The sequence below is a fragment of the Leucopleurus acutus genome (genome assembly GCF_964270905.1).
Source record: "Leucopleurus acutus genome assembly, chromosome: 19".
Classification (NCBI taxonomy): Eukaryota; Metazoa; Chordata; class Mammalia; order Artiodactyla; family Delphinidae; genus Leucopleurus; species Leucopleurus acutus.
Genome location: NC_139161.1, coordinates 12,484,601 through 12,505,636, shown reverse-complemented (window position 1 = coordinate 12,505,636; position 21,036 = coordinate 12,484,601). Strand labels below are relative to the sequence as shown.

The following is a 21,036-nucleotide window of genomic DNA, read 5'->3' as shown; positions in this document are numbered from 1 at the left end:
CCGGTGATGTCCCAGGATCCTGGCTTCGTTTGTGTGAACTGAATTCACTATTTGTTGTCAGAAATTTGACTTGACTTCACAGGGAATATCTGAAAAGCTATCCAGAACGGGGTCCCTGGAGCCAGCATTTCGAGCGTATTGCAGCGTGCAGGGCAGAATTCTCCACGTATGGAAGAGCAATCCCCTTTGCTGACTCGTTCATTAAACCAGTGCTCTGGACCCTCCGGACCCTCCGCTCCCTCCACTGGGTGCAGACTGTCCTTCTCGGCAGCTGTAGGAGACCGCAGAGCTGGCTTTTTCGGTCAGTGCCAGTACAGACTCAAACCATGATGAGACTTTCAGTTCCCTTTTTCAGAGGCCAGCACAGGGAAATGAGGGTGTTCTGGTAGGTTCCGGTAGGGTGCCGGAAGTTTGAAGCCTGCTGGGGGCTAACGGTTTCCAAGAGACTGAGGTTTCCAGGTAGGAAGGGAGCAGGTGATGATCAAGTGCTTGTTGATGCTTTGTGAGTCGGAGCAGGGGACAAAGCCCCAGTGCAACCATTACAACAGAGCAGAGAAGAAACTTCCTTACAGGTCTCTGGGGGATTAAGTGATTTGCCTGACCACAGAGACTGCAGTCAGCACGGGCTGACTGGTTCCTGAGCCTGTGTGGGCCTTGCTAGTGGGCAGCCTGGCTTCCTGTTCTGGAGAGGAGTTGGGTTCTTGTCTGTTGGCAGTGGCTCGAGGCCTCCAGCTGTCTGTCTGCCCTTCCCCAGCCCCCCAGTCTCCTGTTGAAAGTTGTGGCAGTACGTTCCAGGGATGTATATGCAGGTGGAGACACGCACCAGTTCCTGCCTCCATCTGAAGAGGGCTCCAGGCATCAGGTCCTGGTCCCTGCTGGTTGGTAAGGATGTTCATATTTCTTCTCAAGTTAAAAATCTAACTTTAAAAAAGGATGCAAATTACACTAAATTTTTCCATGGTTCTGCTACCCCAAGATATGGCAACTATTGTGCCTTTCCATCTTTTATTCTGTACGTGTGCTTTTACAGATGATGTGTGTCTGTCTTGTCTTTTTTCACCATTTAACATCCTTTCGTTAATACTCTGCATGCTCTTCTGAGGTCCCCATACTTCCCCTTTTGCTTGTTGTCATACACCCAGCCCCAGGTATCTGATTTATGTCAGGGCCCACGTGATGGAGACAGTGAGGAGTAAGGCGGCGGGGGCCCTGGCCTCCATCCCTGTCAGTACCCATTGGAGGGCCCTGCACTCCCTGGGCAACTGCACCATGCTGATTGGAACCTAGGTGTGTGGGGAGAAGCTGCTGTGCCTTCAGCGGCCTGGCTCTGGGCCTTCTTTCCCAGGACTCTGCCTGATTTGTCTCATGTGCCGAGTTGTGATTCTTTACCTTCAGTCTTGTCTTCATTCCACACAATGTGCTGTCAGTGGGTAAAACCCACATCAGGTTCCTCTTTCTGGTTCCCCCGTCAGCTCTGCAACCTCACATAGACATGTGTCCAGTGAATACTGTGACTGGTGTAGAACATTCTTCTCAACAGACTTCCCAGTTGTTTCCCCCACTTCTGAGCCTGGTGGTCTTCTTGCCCCCTGCTCCCTGCCCTCAGCCATCCCAGGCAATGGGAAGGGGCTGCTTACCTGGGTCTGTGGGTCCTGGGAGGAGTTGGGCTCTGGGCTGGTGGTGGCCCAATGGGAAGGTACCTGCTTTCTCCTCACAGGAATCTTGTCGATTGGCCTGGCTGCTGCCTACTACAGTGGAGGTGAGATGCATCACCTGCCCCCCAGGAACTTCCTCAGCTGATTGGAAGAGGGAAAAAAGGAAAGCCCATCACTTGTAATCTGCCAGGGCATGGCTTTGGGGACTGCCTCTGCCTCTAAATTGTTTGCGGATGCGGCCCACTTCCACGTGCTGGTGTGTCCCCCGCAGCTTATGTTTTTCATTTACATCTTCAGCATTTTCATATATCATAAAATATTTTTCAGAAAGGCACTCCTGTGTCTGCCTCATGTTCTGTTGCAGGGATGATCCGTGCTTTCAGCAGCTCCCTGTAAGCGTTCCCACCTTTCTGCTCTTACTCACCGTGCCGTGATTGCCATCACGAGTAGACATCCAGGGGAGAGTGAGGGCAGAACTGGGGGAGCATGTCCTATCCCAAGTGACAGGGCCTGCAGTGCTAGGTGGCCATGGTGAGGGTTGGGTGTCCTTGCAGGCATGGGCAGCAAGCCAGGCCCCCAGGTGCCACTCCTGCCCTCGGTCTGGGAAGCAGCTGTGCTGGGGAGGGGGCACCGTCTCTGGGCACGTTGGCCTTCACCCCTCTGCTGCCTTCCCTCGCCTGATTGTCTCCTGTGTTTGCTCCCCAGATAGTCTGGGCTGGAAGCTCTTCTATGTCACGGGCTGTCTATTCGTGGCCGTGCAGAACCTGGAGGACTGGGAGGTGAGGCCAGCACAGGAAGGGTGCCCAGGCTTTTGGGCTCCTGGGCTTCCCTGCAGTGCGAATCAAAGCAGGAAGAAAGGCTCCAGGGGCCTAATGCCCCCCCCATCCTGAAACTTGAGCTTAGTGGTTTCCGGAGAGCTGGACTTGGCCTCTGGACATTGCCTGTCTGTGACCATCCCTAGGTGAAGGAATCCTCTAAAGCTGTTGTTCTCCCAGAAGTTCTCCTAGAACAGAAGGGCAAGGCCACTTCCCTCACCTCCCTTTTGTCCCTCTTCACGTGTCCTTTGGGTCGCCTGGCCCCAGTATTGCTGACTGCCGATCTCCATTCCCTTGTTTGATGACCTCGTCCGCTGTGCTCGCTTCTCTTGAGTGCGGAGAGGCTCCTCCTTTTCACACCCCAGCCCCTGGAGAGATCAGGCTGCAGAGGTTTGGGGTTCTGACTGGGATGGGAAGGAAGAGGGGCCGCCTCCTTGAGTGTCTGCTCTGGTGAGGGTGGGGACGCAGTCGGCAAGTCTGTGTGTGTTGGGCTGGCTCACAGGCTAGCAGCCAGGTGACTGCCTTGTGGCTGGCGTTCTAGGAAGCAACCTTCAATAAGAGCACCGGGAAGGTCGTGCTGAAGACGTTCAGCTTGTATAGGAAGCTGCTGACTCTCTGCAGAGCAGGCCATGATCAAGGTGAGGTGTGGGGAGTGAACAGGACACGGGTTACTCTGGGATGGACAGAGGGCAGCGAGCGTCTGTGTGTGATGGCAGGGAGCAGGCTCGAGCAGGCCTGGAAACGGGCTGGGTCCAAGCTGGCCGCTCAGTGACCAGGGTTGTGTTCTGCCTCGTGGACGCTGTGTACCCCGGACGTGCCCTGGCCCAAAGGAAATTGCTGGGCAGCCCCCAGCTCAGTGACTGGCCACTAGAAACCAGGATGGCATTTTCCCGCAGTCGGGGAAAATGAAGCAGAAAGCTGGGCAGCACTGTGCTTAGCCGCCCCCTGACGTGTTAGAATGAGAGAAGGGGTGGGCTTTTCAAGACAACAGTGGGCCTGCTGGACATTCCTTCTCACCCAGACTGGACGTTAACCAGCAGCCACACAACCCTGCACTGTGGTCACTGACCTGTGACATCTAGGGTCAGGGTCTCGGCATGAGCCCAGCCTCAGACATGGAGTGACACGTGCTCTCTGCTTCATGACAAGCGTGATGTGATCCTCTGCATTGTGGCCCCGAAGCAACTGTGCCAGCACCCAGGTGGGAGGGGCAGGGTGAGTGGGGGACACGGCCACTGACAGGGCCCTGCCCACAGTGGTGGTCCTGCTCAGTGACATCCGGGACGTGAACGTGGAGGAGGAGAAGGTCCGGTACTTCGGGAAGGGCTATGTGGTGGTGCTTCGGTTTGCCACGGGCTTCTCCCACCCCCTCACGCAGAGTGCTGTCATGGGCCACCGCAGGTAAGCTGAGGATGGGTGACTTGATTGGCCAGGGCTGCCCCTCGCCCCCAGTCAGGTGGTCCTCCCCAGGAACTGCCCAGTACGGCAGGGCATGGAGAGAGGCCTCAGGAACGTGGGGGAGGAGGTGAGGCCAGGGGAGCAGGCCTGGCACCACCCACTAGGGGGAGGTCAGGGGTCCCCACAGGGACAGAGAGGGGATGGGGACGTCAGGGGTCCCCAGTGGGCACAGAGGACTGGGCTAGGGTCCGGTGGGGGTGGGGATCAGGAGTGAAGGTGGTGGGTTCTAGTGGGTTACCGGAGGCAGATACCTGGGGTGAGACAGGTATGGTCTTGTGGCTGCTGCGGGGTGGCCAGTACCTGTCACAATAACACACCCTTCCTCCCTGTGCCCATCTGGACCAGTGACGTGGAAGCCATCGCCAAGCTCATCACTACTTTCCTGGAGCTGCACTGCCTTGAAAGTCCCATGGAGCTGTCTCAGAGCAGTGACAGTGAGGTCGATGGCCCTGGGGACCAGAGCTGACCTCCACGGAACCCCTGCCTTGGTTCTGGTGGGGCCCCAGCAGGACTGATGGGCCGCCTACAAGTCCTCCTCCTCAGCTCCCCGCTGTGTCCCTGGAAGCCCCGGGGCAGGACCCTCAGCCGTTCCTGCTGCTTGCTTCTGTCCTCTGAGCAAAACCACAGTGGGACCTTCTCTGCAGGCTCCGAGCGGTCCAGAGAGGGCACAGGCCTCAGATCTGTCTCTTCCTGGAATCAGACAGCCCACTGGGACAGCGGCCTGGTGTGGACAGGTCAGACATGCTAGCTGTGTGAGGCTCAAGGCCTGTGAAATGGGAAGGAAGAACACCCAGGGTCCCAGGGTATCAGGGCCAGGGCTGAGTTCTTTGGGTCGAGAGGTTCTCCAGGACCAGGTCCTGAGGGCTGCGGTGAGACTCCAGCAGGGCCAGCGGCTGGGCGAGGCTCTGAGGATGCTGCCGCCACACGTCATCCCCAGGAATCCCATCTCCTGCCCTGCTCCCCATGCCCATCCCTCCCCGCAGCCGGATGTCCTCAGTGGTCAGAAGTGAGGTGCTTGCCTGCGGAGCTGCCGGGGCTCAGGGTGGACGCTAAGGGGCACGCCTGGTTGGTGTGCTGCAGCCACTCCTGAGGCTTCCACAGCCCCCAGACCGCTGTCCACTCAGGTGGCTCATCTCGAGTCCAACCAGGATTGCAGCCGGGCTCTCACAGAGAGGATAACCTCCCGCCCCTGCCCCCAGTATAGGCAGAAGTTCCCTCTTCTAGCATTGTGCAGCACTTAAAAACCTGGACCCATCCCTCAGAACCCAGATTCCCAGCTTCTCTTGAACTCTGGTGCTGGGCCTGTGTGTTTGGGGCCAGAATCGCTGGGCTCATGGCTGCTCCTCAGCAGTGCCTGAGCAGCTAGCTGCAGCCACCATCGTGGAGTCTGGGTGCCAGCCACACTGACCCTCAACTGCACTATTAGTTTTCTCCTGCTTTCTCTGAACCTAGGCTCCTCCGAGGTACAGCCTGTGCCCAGAGCACCTCTGAGTGAGGGACCCAGGAGGCTGTGCACCTGGGAACGGCTGCATGGACCAGGGGTTCTGAGGCTGCCTGGGTGAGAGACAGCAACTTCCAGGAAACTCCAGAGAAATGAGATCCTCTCCCTTACCAGTGGTGGCCGCCAGCCAGCCCTTAATTTGGGCACACAGTCATTTAAACATGCCAAAGTTAGGTTTCTAAATGGTTAAACCTGAAATACTCTTTTCTTAAAAGGTGTGAAACAGCTATGGTTGGTTTCTTGTGTGTTTACCGCTGGGCTGGAGGAGGGAGGGTGTTTGGCCAGCTCCCCTCTCCCAGGGCTGGGTTGGGCGAGGAGGGTGTCCAGACCATCGTGAGGGCCAGTAACTAAGCCTTTGAGATTTCTGGCTTCCACTCTCCTTTTTATTTTGAAAGAATTAAAGTTCTAACGCTGATCATTGTATAGGCCCAGAGTGTCTTTTCCTTCCATGTTTACTCTTGTTTCTGTGGGCGCTGTCTGCTGGCACGGCTGCCCAGGGCTCAGGAGGCGCACGTGGGGCCGGGTGCAGCTGGATGAGGGTGCAGGGAGGCCGACAGCCTGAGCTTGGCCCCCTCCCCTCAGGGGTCCTGACCCGAGTCGGGCCTGGGGCCGGCTGCCTCACCCAGATCCTGCAGCAGAGCCTGCAGCCGCCGCAGGCTGGGGCACACGTTCTCCTCCAGCCACTCCTCCACTGCGTCTGGGTAGAAGACACGCTGCAGGGCAGCCTCCAGCTCCCCCACGAGAACGCTCCACCTGGCCAGGAGACTGAGGACCAGGAGGCAGTGAGCCTGCCTGGCGAGGGCCCTGGGGCATACCTCATGGCCTCCAGAACCCCACGGGTCAGTACATCCCGTACCTCAGTTTACTCATCCATAGAACAGGGCCGTTAGCACCAGCCTCATAGGGTTGTTGGGAATAAGTGAATGACTGTCACAGTTTGGCCTCTGAAACTAGAAGGCACTTCACAACTGGCTGGCAGGGTTTTTCTTGGTGCATGAACCTGTTGACAGTTGACTGCATCTTATACTCAGCGGGGACAGTCTGTGTTGGCCTCTCTCAGAGCCAGGAGAGCACTGGGGAAGGCTGGCTGGGACCCTGTCCCCATGGTGACACATGCAGCCGCAGGGCCAGGATCAGCCCTAGGCAGTCTGGTTCTATGGTGAGCCCTGGACCCTGCTCAGGGCATCTGGTGACCCTCACCCTCTCAGGCAGGAACGCCCCAGCTTCTCTAAAGCCTAAAGGCACAGCTGATGCAGTTGCGTCACCTAGGAATCCACGGCTGCAATACCTAGAAAGCTTGTCCAGAAAGCTGCCAGCATGCAGCAGAGGGTGGGCAGCCTCGGGGATGGGCACAGCTGGGAGGGGCATGGGCTACCTGTGCGCCTGGGGCTGGATGTGCTGGATCATGACGGGGTGGATGAACTTCCGCCTGCGATGGTAGGGGCTGAACCAGCCGGTCACATACCTGGGGGCAAATCCACACACACAGGTAGGTACACTGTGGCTCGTAAGGCTCAGTGGTTGTAAAATAAGACCTTTGAAAATCTGGTGGAAATTTTAAAAAGTTGTTTTCTGCCCAGAAAGTCTTCTTGCAGGATTGGCTGGCCCTCACCCTGCCGGGTGGGGGGTCACTCCCCCGCCCACTCACCTGTCCCTCTCCAGCAGCGCATCCACGGAGCTGCACAGATGGAGGCTGACTTGTGTGATGAGGTTCAAGATGTCGCTGCCAGGGAAGGAGCCGGCCCTCTCACTGCACAGGGAGCCACTGTGCTGAGGATGCATCCAAATATGAGGGGACGGGCAGGGCTGGGGGTGAGGGTGTTACCTCCTAAAATCCGTTGCTTCCAAGCTCGAAGTCCCAAGAAAGTTCTCCACTCTTGCTTTAACGTTTTCGGCAAAGCCTCCTAAAACCAACCACAGACGGAGGTTGGAGGGGCCTCTGGAGGAGGAGGTGGCCTGGACTCCGTGCTGGCTGGACCTCCTGGCCCTCAGGCATGGGTGGTGGGCAAAGCAACTGAGAAGGACTGCCAGCCAGGCCCAGCTGGGCACATGCTGACCTCAGGGATGGGTTAGCCCAAGGCTACTGCAGCCTGGTGGGGAGGTGAGAACACGCTGGAGGCTCTGTGCTGCCTGCCTCCTGGGGAAGGGGTGCCAAGGCCAATGTGCTCCTATTAGCACAGGCATCTGCTCTGTTGTCTGTACCTTTCCCCAAAGAGTTCAGAACTGACACTTCAAAAAAGGATAAGCCAGAGTCCCAGTATCTGTCCTTCTGGAAACCTCCCTGTAGCTCAGCACAATACCAAGTGTGTTTATTTTTCAGTCCTCACTTACCTCAACCACCTCGATGTTTTTCTGTGCCAACACCACATACGTTGCTACTTAAATTCCCACCTGGTCCCGTATAACATGCAGTTTATGTAACCAGGGCCTCGTCACCAACCTTGCCTGCTGGTCTCCTCTGTCTCTAAGCATCTATGCCCACACCTGGCTGCTCCCTCGGGAACCAGAGGTGAGGGAGCTGCCTCTCTGGGGCCACACCCACCAGCACTGGGCATTCAGGATATTTATGCAGCAAAGGCGGGCTCTCTCCTGTACCCTATCCATGATGAATTTCCTTGTGGGTTCACTGTGCCTGCGGGGCATGTCCCCCTAAATTCCTGGTCTGTGTCTTGGGTTTAGGCTCGAAGACCCGGGCTGCAGTGGGGTGGGTGGGTGGCTGAGCCGGGGCCATGGGTGCGTTCCCCTCCCCCGCACTGGTTGGAAGACCACAGTCCAGCCCCAAGGAGGTGGCAGTTGGGGGCCCCGGGCACTAGGCTTCCTGGGAGAAGCAGGGGACCATACCATGTAGAAGCACCTGCAGACAGACAGCCAGGGACGGGATTCCCACGGGCAGCAGCTCGCACAGCACAGAGAAGTGGTCATACCTAAGTCCGCGGGAGAGGGGTGCTCAGCACAGCAGATGCTCAAACACGAGTCACCACGAGACAGGACAGGGATCTAGAAGCTTCTGCAGAGCAGTTGCTGCTTCCAGAAGGTTCCATGGCTTTGCAGGAACCCCACCCAGAGTGACCTGCCTGGGCTTAGTTCTCTGTGGTTGCCACCCTGAAATCCCTAAGTTAACCTTTGACTCAGCTTTATGAGTGAGGGCTGAGGTCCAGTGGGTCAGCCCTGCCTCCTGCTCCCTCCTGTGGGTTCAGGGCCTCCTGCTCTTGGTGTCAGGGCCACCTGGCCTCCCCCTCAGGATGGGACCTGAGGGCAGGACTTGCCTGGGACCAGGGGTTTAACTGTAGCTCTACTTTTCAAATGGTATGAAATCCTAAACAAGCCAAAGTCTGACCTCATGCTTCTCCCAACATGACCTTGGGTGGGGCGCAGGACGGGGTGAACAGGCAGAGACGGGTGGTTCGGACAGGGCATGGGCCAGGAGGGCCAGTGCCCTAGGGCCCTGAACACCCCAAGCAGCGTCCCATCTGCAGAGTGTGGTGCGAGGGGCTTGACCCCAAGTGGCTTGTTTTGTGCAGCTGGTCCTTCCACACCCTCCTCAGAGGGCCGGCTGCTTCCCCTTGACCAAATGGTGGGAAGGACTGAGGCCCAGACTGGATGGGCCAAGGAGGGCAGTGTGTCCTAGGTGACGGGAGCCGCTTGGACCCTCCCGGGAAAGGCCGGCCCCGAGAACGTCCCTGGGGCCTGCATGGCCTCACCTCTGCCAGCCAGTCAGGACGATGCCCTGCAGCGTGTCTGCTGGCACACTGCCCGCCACCTGCAGCCACTGCATGTGGTTTCTGAGGTGGTGCTCGATGGGGGTCAGGGCCTGGCTTGCCCCCGTGGCTCCCTTGAAGGCACTGGCGGCCCAGAGCCGGGAGAAGCCGCTCTTCCGGTACTTCTCCATGAGGAGCGCTGGGTGAGCAAGTGAGAGGTGTGAGTGGCAGACCCTGAGGAGGTGCAGCCGGGAAGCCCGAAACACACACTTGTCCAGGTGGAAAACTGGGAGGAGCCCATGACCACCGGGCTCTGCTCTGGTACTGACCCTTGCTGTGGACGTCCAGGTCGGCCCCGTAGTCCCAGAGCACAGGCTCCACCAGCTGCGGCACCCTCGATGCTGGGGGTGGAGAGAGGCTGTGAGGGTGCGTCCTTCTAACTCTCCCTTATTGCGTTAAAATGGATTTAAGTACAGACTCAATACTATGTTATGATTTGGGCTGTAAATGCCACAGCCACAAGGCCAGCTGGCTTTGGAAGTGACTGGACACTGCTGGAGCTGCCAGGGGTGAGTCCCAGGCCAGCGGTCCCAGAGCTCCCTCAAGGGGGACACACTGTCTGCACGCGGGGCCGGCCCAGGTGCAACAGGGACATACCGCTAAGTGGACTTAATTATAATTAATTAAAACCCAAGTGGCCACATGTGGTAGAGGCTGCAGCAAGGACACCTGGGTGGGCCTTGCGGAAGCATGGGCCACGACCTCCCTGTCTCACCCCAGAGCCTCAGGCAGGCTGGGCCCCGGAGGGCTGGGGGGCCACTGCTTCCCTCCACCAGCCAGTGTGAACCTCAGTAGAGGCCCCTGCAGGGCTGGCTGTGCAGGTGTGTGGGGCTGAGGCCCCTAGAAGCACTGGAAGCTCTCAAGTGCCACCAGGGGCCCTTGCCCCCCCGCACCCCCAGCTTTTTATGGCCAGCGCCCCTCGGGGCCTCGTGCTGCTCTCTGGGTCAGATCTCTCACAACAGTACTCCTGGAAAGACTCCAGGAGGCCTTTTAGGGGAATGGCATTTTCATGTGAGAAACGGTCCTAACAGGACGGTCTAGAGTTAGCTTTGGTACGGATCTACTACACGGTCTCTCCTTGACAGTCGGGGGCTCAGAGTAGCTCGGCTTCCTCCCCTCATGGCACCAGGAAGCCCCCTGCGGAGCGTGGCCGGCCCCCCAGGGCCATGCCTGGCCGACCTGAGAGCTGGTCCTCGGGGATGTCCCGCAGCATGTCATCCCACACCAGGGGCGTCGTGGTCGGGTGCCGAGCCTGCACATGGCTGGCCACCGCCTCCATGTAGGACAGACACAGCTCTGCTCTGGTGTTGGGCTCCTGCTGCAGCCACTGTCTTGAGTCCTCACCCTCTCCGAGGTAGTAGACCTGGGATGAGACACAGGTGGGTTTTCCCCAGGACCACCCATCCTCACCCGCGGGTTCACGCTGGGGGATTCCTGGGGCAGCTGCCCACGGGGAGGAGACAGTGAAGGGTGCCCTTTCCTTCTGCACTGAGACCCGAACCTCGACTCAAGACTCCCTTGAGGCTGGGCAAGGGGGTCTTGAGTCTGGAGCCCCACAGCAGCCAGAAGGTGGAAATAACCAGAGGTCCAATAACACAAGATGGATAAACAGAGCATGGCCCGTCCACATGCTGGAACATCACTCAGCCACACTGGAGACGGTGCCCAGTGAGAAAAGCCCACGCACGGGGCAGGACTCCATTCATGGGGTGCTGGGGGGGCAACGCAGAAATGGAAAGGAGACTGATGGATGCAGGGGCGGAGGACGGGGGGCAGGGAGATGAAAGGTCCTGCAGTAGCCGGAGGGAGGGCTGCACAACACTGAGAATGACTTAAAAGTTACTGGATCATTCACTTTACAGTGGTTACAGTGGTAAATTTTATGTTATGTGTATTTTACTACAAAAAAGAGATTTTGTTTTGAATAAAAGGATCAAGCTCTGGGGTAAAATGTCTACAAACCACCGTCCCAGCTCAGATGCCTAAGCTCAGACGAGCAGAGGCCTTTGGGTCACTGTGCTCGGTGGCTTGGTATCTTCCTGGCCACTGTGTTTCTCAAGGACAAGGAGGGCACCCCCGGGAACCACCTTTCCAGCCAGTGCTCCACGGCCCTAAAGTGGTAATTTCCTTTCTCCCACAGTCCAAAACTGTACTTCTTCAATTGGAGGAAAGTAACCGGCTCAAACTCATGGCCACACTGACCCCGAGGACATGAATGTGCCGTAACCAGGGGCTGCTCTGCTGCTGTCCCGTGGATGCCTGCACCCCACTGCACCCTGCTTGGCTTGGCAGGTTTGCCGGCACGAGATCACCCATCAGCTGGGACCAAGGCCCTCACTGGGGACATCTCCTCGGCCAGCACTTCTTTATCCTCGGAACTACTTTTCTATTTAAGAGAAGAACCCACGAGGTGGGAGAAGGTGACCGTGAGGTGAAGAAAAGGGGCTGCTGCAGAGCTGGGGGAGCCGCCTGCTGGCAAGGCAAGGCACCCACCTCGTCACAGCCGATGTGGAGCCACCGGGCGCCCGGGTGCAGCGCCATCACCTGGTCAATCATGGCTCCAACCAGTGCCAGGGACTCCGCCTTGTGGGGATTCAGGGTGTTGGGGAAAAGTGCCACTTCCCGGAGGTGAGCGAGAGCCTCGTGCTTCAGCACAAACTGTGGGGAGACAACAGGAAAGCTGGTGACCCTGGGGAGGAGCTTGTCCCCGAGCTCCCCGAAGTCCGGCTCCTGCCTCTGCGTCCTGATGGCCTCATGTCTATTAGAGTCCCCGGAGGGGCTGGCGGGGCTGCACTGCGGACCAGAGCCAGGGTGCCAAGTGGGCGGGTCTCTGAGTAACCTGGCTGCTTGGTCACAGTCCTCCTCCCTTCCAACTCTAACTGGGCCGAATGAGAAAATGGAAAAGGCAGCTTCCCTTCACAACAGAATTACACACGGGTGGACTTCTTGCTCAAGTGAAGAGGCTGGCAAATCCTCTCCCCAAAACAAGTACAAAGAGGAATGATTTGTCCAAACGACCTTTCGGGGCTCCAGAAAGCAACCAAAGGTGAACAACAAATTGGGAAATGCGTGTTCATGAAAGGTTGCCGTAACTGGGTAAAAACAGATTCTGCAGCTTCTGCCTAGGTGCTCCCACCCCCCACAATGGCTGGCTGTGGGTAAACCTGGCCTTTGGGGACCTGTCAGTAAAAGTGGCAAACTGTTCTGAATTCTGCGGTCCCCACAGGGCTACAGAGGTGACACATGTTCTCCATACGCACCGGCTGGCTGGGGCCACACCCACCTGGGGGCCCGAGCAGGCTGGGTGGAAAGCAGAAGCCGCGGCAGACTGAGAACTGCCTGAACCCTGAGTGTGGCCTCCCAACCCCTATGCCACAAGGTGGGGCCTATGGGCTCAGGCACAACCACCACCCAAGCCCTGCGGAATCATCAGCTGTGAAGACCGAAGAGTGACCCCTAGGGCAAAAACCGAAAACAAGAATACAAAAACAGAGGCATCCGTGGCCACACACAGCTGGGGAGACATTAAATCCAGGCAACTTACAACTACCCATGGGGGGAAAAGTCAGACTTGCTATAACATATGATCTGAAATGTCCAGTTTTCAACCAAAAATTGAGACATGCAAATAACTGGTAAGTGGGACCCAGACTCAAAGAAAAAACAATTCTATGGAAACTGATGCTGAATGGGCCTAGATGTTGGATTTATCAGACAATTATTTCAAAGAAACTATTATGAATATGTTCCAAGAATTAAAGGAGGGGCTTCCCTGGTAGTGCTGTGGTTAAGAATCCGCCTGCCAATGCAGGGGACACGGGTTCGATCCCTGGTCCAGGAAGATCCCACATGCCACAGAGCAACTAAGCCCATGCACAACTACTGAGCCTGTGCTCTAGAGCCCATGCTCTGCAACGAGAAGGCACAGCAATGAGAAGCCCCCACACCGCAATGAAGAGCAGCCCCCGCTCACCACAACTAGAGAAAGCCTGCATGCAGCAACAAAGACCCAACACGCCAAAATAAATGAAATAATTTTTTAAAAATTAAAAAAAAAAAGAATTAAAGGAAACTATTTACAATAAGGGAAATTAAAAATCCATTCAGGGGGAATTCCCTGGTTGTCCAGGGTTAGGACTCTGCACTTTCACTGCTGAGGGCCCAGGTTCAATGTGCTAGAAAGCACATTTTCTTAATGTTGTATTTCACCTTGGACAATAATACTTTGATGAATATACGTTAAAAAGGAAAACAACCCAGTCTGCAGGGCTCTGTGGGAATCAGGCCCCCCATCCAGCTCTTCCCCTCCCCTCCTTGGACAGAGGGTGCTCCCACCTAGAGCTCCGAGCTCCTCAGCCGTTCACAGAGCTTCTCTGTACAGTGCTGAGCTGCTCCCTGCCTGTGTCTGGCCCCATCCGCGCACCCCTGAACCCCACACCTGGGTACCAGGTAACTTTCCTTCCTCCCACTTACCTCCATGTGCCCAAATGTCTGCACCAAGGGAATGACCTCCAGCTCATTCAGTGTGGCCAGATGCAGGATCTCTTTGATTTCGGAGGGGCTAGAGAGACCAAGACCACCCAGAGAGGTTCAAAGAGCATTCCATTCAGGCTCCCCCCAACCCCCCTCGTCAGGTTCCTGGGGGAGTCTACCGCAGAAACTAGCAGGGTTGCTAACTCTGAAAAGTCCAACGGATATTCTTAAGTTTTCAGAGAAGACTCCCACGCTAGAGTTTAGGAAAACGATGTTGTTATGTCAAGTAACAGTTTACTTCTTGTGAGAATAGTACCAGCTATTCTGACCCAAACTCGACAAGAGGCTAAAGCCATTTTACAAGAAACTAGGCCACACAAGCAATCATATTTTAGAGCAAAGGTGGAAAGACGGGCCTGAGAACAAACACACCACCTGTTTCTGTACAGCCTGTGACCTAAGAATCGTTTCTATGTTTTAAAATTGTTGAGAAAACTCAAGAATATTTTGTGACATGTGAAAATCGTATGGAGTTCATCCTTCAGTGTCCACAAATAGGGTTTTATTGGAACACAGCCACGCCCACTCATTATTATCACCTGTGGCTGCTTTTGCCCCACTAATAGTTGTAACAAAGATCAGATGGGCTGCACAACCTAAAATATCTACTGTCTGGCCCTTTGTACAAAAGGCTGGTGATCCCTTTAATAGAGGAAAGAAAAACGAAGAGTTTCAAGATTCAGGTGGGAGTGTCCCTTCAGGCCAGCATTTCGTCGCTGAGGCCACTGAGGATGCCAACCTGGAAGGGCCCACTGCCTGCTCCACCATGAGTTGTCATTTGTGAATTTATCTCAACTTCTGTATGTGTTTGAACCATCTCTAAAGTTAACCAGTTCTATAGATGAATTGATTATATAAAGTTCTGTCTTTAAATATACCTTTTTCAAGCTTCACCGGAACCCTGGCACCTTTTTCACTTTCAAAAACAAAGGAACAAAACGTGTTCATTGTAGGAAGAAACACGAATACCTCCGCCATCTCACCACATTAATGCTCTGGTTCATGCCTTTCCTGTTTCCTGCCCACACGTACGTGCTGGGAGTTCTACCACATGGAGCCAAGCTGCCCTCCAGAGCGGCTGGGCTGCTTCACAGCCCACCAGGGGAGGCTTGCTCCTGCTCACCCCCGTGGACACAGAGCATTAGCATTTTTTAAAAAGCGTCACCAATTTGGTAGCCAAAATGGCATTTCACTGTTATTTTATTACTATCATATACTTATTGGCTATTTTTCTTTCTTTTTGGGGGATCAGAATGTTCTTTGCCCATTTTCTTTTGGGCTATTTATTACCGATTTACATGGATACCCATAATTTTAAAGCCAAGTGGGGTGCACCCATGACCACACTATCCGACTTCACTGATTCTGATTCTCTCCCCTTTAATCCTCACTTTCCTGGTGAAGATCCCGCCTTAAAGAGCAGCCCTCCCTCCCCTGCATGGACACCTGTCAAAGTGTCCTCCACGCACTTCACACCCAGACAAGACTGAAACAGATCACAGCGCTTCCTTGTGGGGGATCATAGCTGATGCTTATTTTCTTTTAAACGTTTCTAAATTCTCTTTGGTGAACATGCTTTATTTTTATGATTAAAGACATGTATTTAACAAGACAGAAGAGGACTGTCCTGCTGTCGTTCAATTCTCGCCTGCCCTCCACTCCCTTCCAGGTTGCCACCCCACACACCCCATTTTCTCTGCAGAGGCATCGCCTTGCTTGGCGGCTCGGGTACCTGTATGCGTGCTTGGCCCTCAGCAGCCTCAGGTGGCCCTCGTAGGGAAACATGTCTTCATACTCGATGAGGAGGCCGTTGGCACCCAGGGCACGGAACAGGGGGAAAATCTGGGGGAGAGGGGGATATGATGAAGAAATGACTATTTGAACAGAAAGTGACACATGTGTAGCTCATGGACTCATTCTTCCAGCTGATGGACATGGATTGTAGTTGATCTTTGTATTTTTCCCACGTACTCTGTGTGACGCCAAATCAAATTCTAATGTAGTGATGTGTTCATTTGATACAAGGGGGCGGAATTGGGGGGTGCTGGGGTAAGGGGAGCCTACAGAGCTCTGGAGGGTTACTGGAGCACCTGGAAGGAGCCTAGAGGAGGGAGATGAAGGAGGAAAGAGGCTGTCCCGCTGTGCTCATGGGGTCCCTCCCCTGGTTCTCCCCCACTTCTTTCTCTACCTTTATCTCAAAGAACATGGATCCCTATCCTCCAGTACTTTTAGGACTGTGTCTACTGTACACAGGACTGAGATTTTCTTCTAGCCTGGCATCACGGCCAGGGGTGGGTGTTAAGGGAGGGGGCTCCTGCAGAAACTCAGAATAGTAACCCACCTCCAGACAAGGGCCACTGTGAGTTTTATGTGATTTGTAGCATTCTTGTTGATGTTGCTGTCAGAAGTTTTCTTTCCCCAAGAATATGGGGATGTTCTGAAGCATGCTGGATGGAAAGAGGAAATCAGCTTGGGACTAAGAATTAGCTGGGATAATTGTAAAACGGGTAATCAATAATTGACTGCAAATTACAAGAAGAGGCAGATTGTGGAAAGGAGTCAAACTAACCCAGGTCAGTCACTTACACAAATGGAACATAATGGTTACGGCATTCTCGTGTTTTCGTCAGCGTTTTTGCTCCTGGTTTCCCTTGTAGCCTTTTGGCCATCTGACCACTGGGTGGCCTCTTTGGCACTTCTATTGGGGGTGGTAGGGATCCTTGGTGCTGTTGGTGGCTAAGGGGCTGCTAAGCTCAGCCTAAGGGTGCCACCCAGCCAACTTGTGGAAACAGGAGGAATAAGAAATTGTTGTCTAAACCTCTGACTCTGTCAGCAGCAGCAGGTAATGAAATGGGGGCTCCAGCTACACATAAGCTGGATCTTCTTTGCCTGTCTTCCACATCTATCCATTTGTCACCATGCTTTTATCTCTTTACACTTGATTTTTTCTTCTCTGCCATTTATTTCCCGATACTGTTTCCCATGGCGTCTATTCACTTTTGTTCTTTTCCTAGTTTGGTCTCCGTTTCTGACTTTTTTTTTTCTTTTTCTAATTCATTCCCGAGTCTGGAGGCAATCTTTTCACAACCTCATTCTGTCTGACTGTCACATTTCTGGATTTTTCTATTTCTGACTTACACTGTTCTTCCATAACTGTATCACTTTCCTAGTATCTCTGCTCTCTTTCTGAAATACTGCGGAACTATGTCATCTGCTTTGTGGTCACACGTTCCTGGTGCACCTTCGCTGTTACTCAGATCATCGTCCTCTTTTTTCTTAGTGTCTTTGTGTGGCACAACTACACTCCTTTTCTGTTGCTCATTTTTAAATGAGATGTGTTTTCTTGTGTTTTTGAGAGCAGGTTCTTCTGTTTGGGATGGAGCTGGGCCAGGCCAGGGCTCCCTCTGCTGCTGTTACATAAAGGATTAGCGGTTATAGACTTTGTGCAGCTACTGCCACAGCACGTGGTCTCCACTCCCTCTGGATCCCGTCCCCCCAGTATTTGAAACTTCTCTCCACTTCACCTTCAATGTTCCTGCCCAGCTCAATGTGGATTTTTCCCCCAACACTGTGTCCTTAGTGTGGGCTCTGTCCTTCTGGAAGAAGGTTCTGGAAGGTATTCTGGAGTGCTTTGAGGCCTTGGGCACTCACCCTCAACCTGGAGCCAGGGACAACTCGCCTAGTTTCTGACAGACCTTTACTAGCTGGGCTCTTTTCTGGGTCCTCTGGTCTTGACATCGTCTGAATTCTCTTTTCTCTTTTCTCTACCACCCCCTGCCTGGCTGCTAACCCCACGTGGGTGCTGTGCTACAGGTGGTTTGGCCCCACCCCTTGCATTTTGGAATTCACGGGGATACCATGATGCCTACTTTTGATTTAGAGTACATACGTTTTCTGTGGCTGCCATAAGAAGTCACCACAAACTGGGTGGCTTGAAACAGTCAGAATTTATTCTCTCACAGTTCTGGAGGCAGAAGTCCCAAATCTAGGGTGTCAGCAGGGCCATGCTCCCCCTCTGAGGCTGTAAGGGGAATCCTTCCTGCCTCTTCCAGTTTCTGGGAGTTTCCAGCACCCTTGGTCCTCCTGGGCTTGTGGACGCATCGATTCTAATCTCTGCCTCTGTCCTCATGTGGTACCTTCCCTGTGTCCTCACATCATCTTCCCTCTGTGTATGTCTCTGTGTTTAAATTCTCCTCTCCTTATAAAGCCACCACTTATTGGATTAGGGCTCACCCTATCTCCATATGACTTCATCTTATGTCAACGACATCTGCAAAGACCGTGTCTTTAAATCAAGTCACATTCCAAGGTTCGACGGGTTAGGATTTAAACATATCTTTTTGGGAAACACGATTCAGCTCACATTGAAGAGGTTGTGTGTGTCTTTTGTCCTTTCTGTTTTTCCTTTTGCTATCCTGGTTGCTGTCTGCTTTGTGAGGGGATTTGGGGGAAATTCAAAATCTATGCTGTTGCCACCACCGTGCCCCAACACAGAACCCACAGTTGTGTTCCAAGCACACGTCTACAGAACATCGATTGTTCACAATTTCATAACCAAACCCAAGGCAAAGTGATTCTCTAGAGGAGAAAGGGAGCTCTCACCTCCGAGAGGTAGCAGACCCTCGGTGGGGCTCCTTTCAGGTCCAGATGAACTAGTCGCATCTTAAATGGTGAGCAACCCGACATCGTACTATTTTTTGTGAAATCATGTGACCAAAAAACCTCTTGTCTGGACACTTCTTCCTAGTGGAGAAATTCAGGGTTATAGACTCCAGAGGCTCAACTGGCCTGGTCCTTCCAATGTCTGTTTCAATTCTGACACGAACTGGGAGGGAACTCATTTCACCGACATGAAATCGAATCAAGATGTCTGTCTTGGGACTTCCCTGGCAGTCCAGTGGTTAAGACTCCATGCTTCAGACTTCCCTGGTGGCACAGTGGTTAAGAATCCACCTGCCAATGCAGGGGACACGGGTTCGAGCCCTGGTCCGGGAAGATTCCACATGCCACGGAGCAACTAAGCCCGTGCGTCCCAACTATTGAGCCTGCGCTCTAGAGCCCACGAGCCACAACTACTGAGCCTGTGTGCCACAACTACTGAAGCCCATGCACCTAGAGCCTGTGCTCCACAACAAGAGAAGCCACCACAATGAGAACCCCGCGCACTGCGACAAAGAGTAGCCCCTGCTCGCCACAACTAGAAGGAAAGCCCGTGGACGGCAACGAAGACCCAATGCAGCCAAAATAACTAACTAACTAACTAACTAACTAAATAAATAAATTAAAAGACTCCATGCTTCCACTACAAGGGGCATGGGTTTGATCCCTGGCCGGGGAACTAAGATTCCACATGCCACGCAGCGCAGCCAAATCAAAAAAAAAAGGATGTCTGTCTCCATGTTCAAACATAGGGACCCTTGCCATTTAGTTATGATTTGTCCCTAAAATAGAACAGCACTGTTTCCTTATAAGATGGCTATAATCTGTAATAACACAAATGACTGCAAAATAATTTCTTGTTTTAAAGACCCTCTTATCCTATGTATACTATGCCAGTGAAAACAGGCAAATATCTCAAACACTTTTCAGGCCCCACAATATGATGTTTTTGTAGAAAATTTATCCTCAATTTTATTCTACTTTGAATAGCGTTAAAAACAATTATGTTTCTAGAGTTCGAGTCAGCTTGGTTGTACAGAGGAAGAAGCTCTAAAAATTTATTCTAGGTCAGAGAAAACTATCTATGATTTAAAACAGGCCATTGATAATTTAAAAAACAAGTAAGCCACAGTTTATCAGTGTTGGCTAGTTTATGTTAAACTAGAGAAAGTATCTGGATGATACTGAAGCAGCTGGGAAACAGTGAAATCTTATTTCTTCTATCATAAAACACAAAGGATTAGCTTGAAAAATGAAAGAAAATCTTTGTACATTGGTCATATATTCAGCTCAGTAATTCAAACTACTCATTCTGTGCAAGGATTCATAAATCTCTGACCTTAAGGAATCCATAATATAGCAGAGGAAATAACATAATGCACACAGAAACCAATCAGTTTGATTTTTTTAAGAATAAACTATATTCAAGACAGTCTCAATGACAAAGTTCTTAAAGCAATTACGTAAATTACCACTGATAAGTGGATGAGTTTAAGACAAAGCATTCTGAAAAACTGCAATGTTTTAAAGTTGAATTGTTTTACATTTAAACCCCCCCCAAAAAAAACCCAAATCTATTTTCCTGGGAATAGAATTAAAAGAAAAAAAAATTATTTTTTAAATATTTTCCTGGCTGCGCCATGCGGCATGTGGGACCTTAGTTCCCCGACCAAGGATCGAACCTGCGCCCCATGCATTGGAAGTGCAGAGTCTTAACCACTGGACCACCAGGGAAGTCCCAAAAGAAAAAATTTTGAGCTGAGAAGTCTGCATTGGTCCTGTGTGTGCCTCCTCGTGTTCTGAGAGAAATTCTCCAATTATTCTTGTAGTCCTAGGGCAGGAATGAACACAAACATCTTACCTGCATCAGACACATTCAGAGTTGTTTACCAATGTAAGTTGCTGCAAAATCTAAAGGAAAAGGAGAGGAAGAATTCAGTAATCCATCTTGTGAGTCTGTAGTTCTTTGCTTTGATTCCCTCCTGCATGAAGTCTATAGAAATGTGATTATTTCAAAGACTTGGGTCAACTGTCATTGTTACCAGACAACCTGGCAGGTCTGCAATTGTCCCAGTTCCTCGGGCTTCCAGGTAAGTTACCAGGAAATGGCATCCGATTTCCCCAGTTTCGGGACTGTTGGGCAGATCTCTTTTCTTGTTCAATGAGTCTAAGTAGGTTTTCTTTTCCCCCTGTATCAGTAAATTACTCACCTTCTTCAGACTTAATCCTCATGAATGAACCTCACTGCTAATTCCACTCTTTCAGAATCAGGTATCTCCACAGGGCTGGTTAAGATCTTACTTCTTGCCCACTGGACGTAAGGTTCTCTAGGGAAATTGAATGTTGTAAACAAAGCAGCAGGGCCTAACGGATACATGTGTACTGAGCACCAACTGGACCCAGTGCCCTCCAGTGTAGCATGGGCCGGGGGAGAGGGGCATGGAAACCCCACAGAAGAGGGTGCGGAGTCCCTGGGAGTAGGGCTTGGAGACCCCGGGCGGGGAAAGGGCTTGGAGAGCCCCGGGAGGAGGACTTGGATACCCCCGGGAGGTGGGCTTGGAGACGCCGGGAGAGCACGCACGGCTGGGCGAGGACACACTTCAGACGAAGACTTGGAGACTCGTCGGGTTCCGTGGAGGGCAGGGGAGGAGGAGGGG

The 21,036-nt window shown here is 53.1% G+C and overlaps 2 protein-coding genes across 7 annotated transcripts; one reads left to right on the top strand and one right to left on the bottom strand.

Annotated features, from left to right (window-relative positions):
• Nucleotides 1–475: 475 nt before the first annotated feature.
• Nucleotides 476–4,495, top strand: CYBC1 (cytochrome b-245 chaperone 1). Its single transcript, XM_082860435.1, has 7 exons — nt 476–572; nt 755–882; nt 1,718–1,759; nt 2,361–2,434; nt 3,012–3,108; nt 3,727–3,871; nt 4,274–4,495. The coding sequence occupies exons 2-7, from the start codon at nt 798–800 to the stop codon at nt 4,392–4,394; spliced, it is 564 nt and encodes a 187-aa protein (XP_082716561.1). The 5' UTR covers nt 476–572; nt 755–797; the 3' UTR covers nt 4,395–4,495.
• A 1,355-nt stretch (nt 4,496–5,850) lies between these two features.
• On the bottom strand, nt 5,851–21,035 carry HEXD (hexosaminidase D). Of its 6 annotated transcripts, XR_014326940.1 has the most exons (16): nt 20,961–21,035; nt 20,590–20,706; nt 20,241–20,290; nt 18,323–18,463; nt 15,453–15,562; nt 13,661–13,748; nt 11,681–11,845; nt 10,367–10,550; nt 9,457–9,528; nt 9,131–9,326; nt 8,271–8,353; nt 7,255–7,333; nt 7,078–7,179; nt 6,805–6,894; nt 6,286–6,429; nt 6,177–6,194 (listed from the first exon to the last, which is right to left on the bottom strand). XR_014326940.1 is itself a non-coding variant. In XM_082860403.1 (15 exons), the coding sequence occupies exons 3-15, from the start codon at nt 20,253–20,255 to the stop codon at nt 6,048–6,050; spliced, it is 1,404 nt and encodes a 467-aa protein (XP_082716529.1). In that variant the 5' UTR covers nt 20,256–20,290; nt 20,590–20,706; nt 20,961–21,035; the 3' UTR covers nt 5,853–6,047. The 6 variants fall into 6 exon arrangements, 5 of the variants coding, with proteins under 5 accessions (XP_082716532.1, XP_082716529.1, XP_082716531.1 ...); XM_082860403.1 differs by lacking the exons at nt 6,177–6,194; nt 6,286–6,429 and adding an exon at nt 5,853–6,126; XM_082860402.1 differs by lacking the exon at nt 6,286–6,429 and having other exon boundaries at nt 5,855–6,194; nt 20,961–21,032.
• Between the last annotated feature and the right edge of the window lies 1 nt (nt 21,036).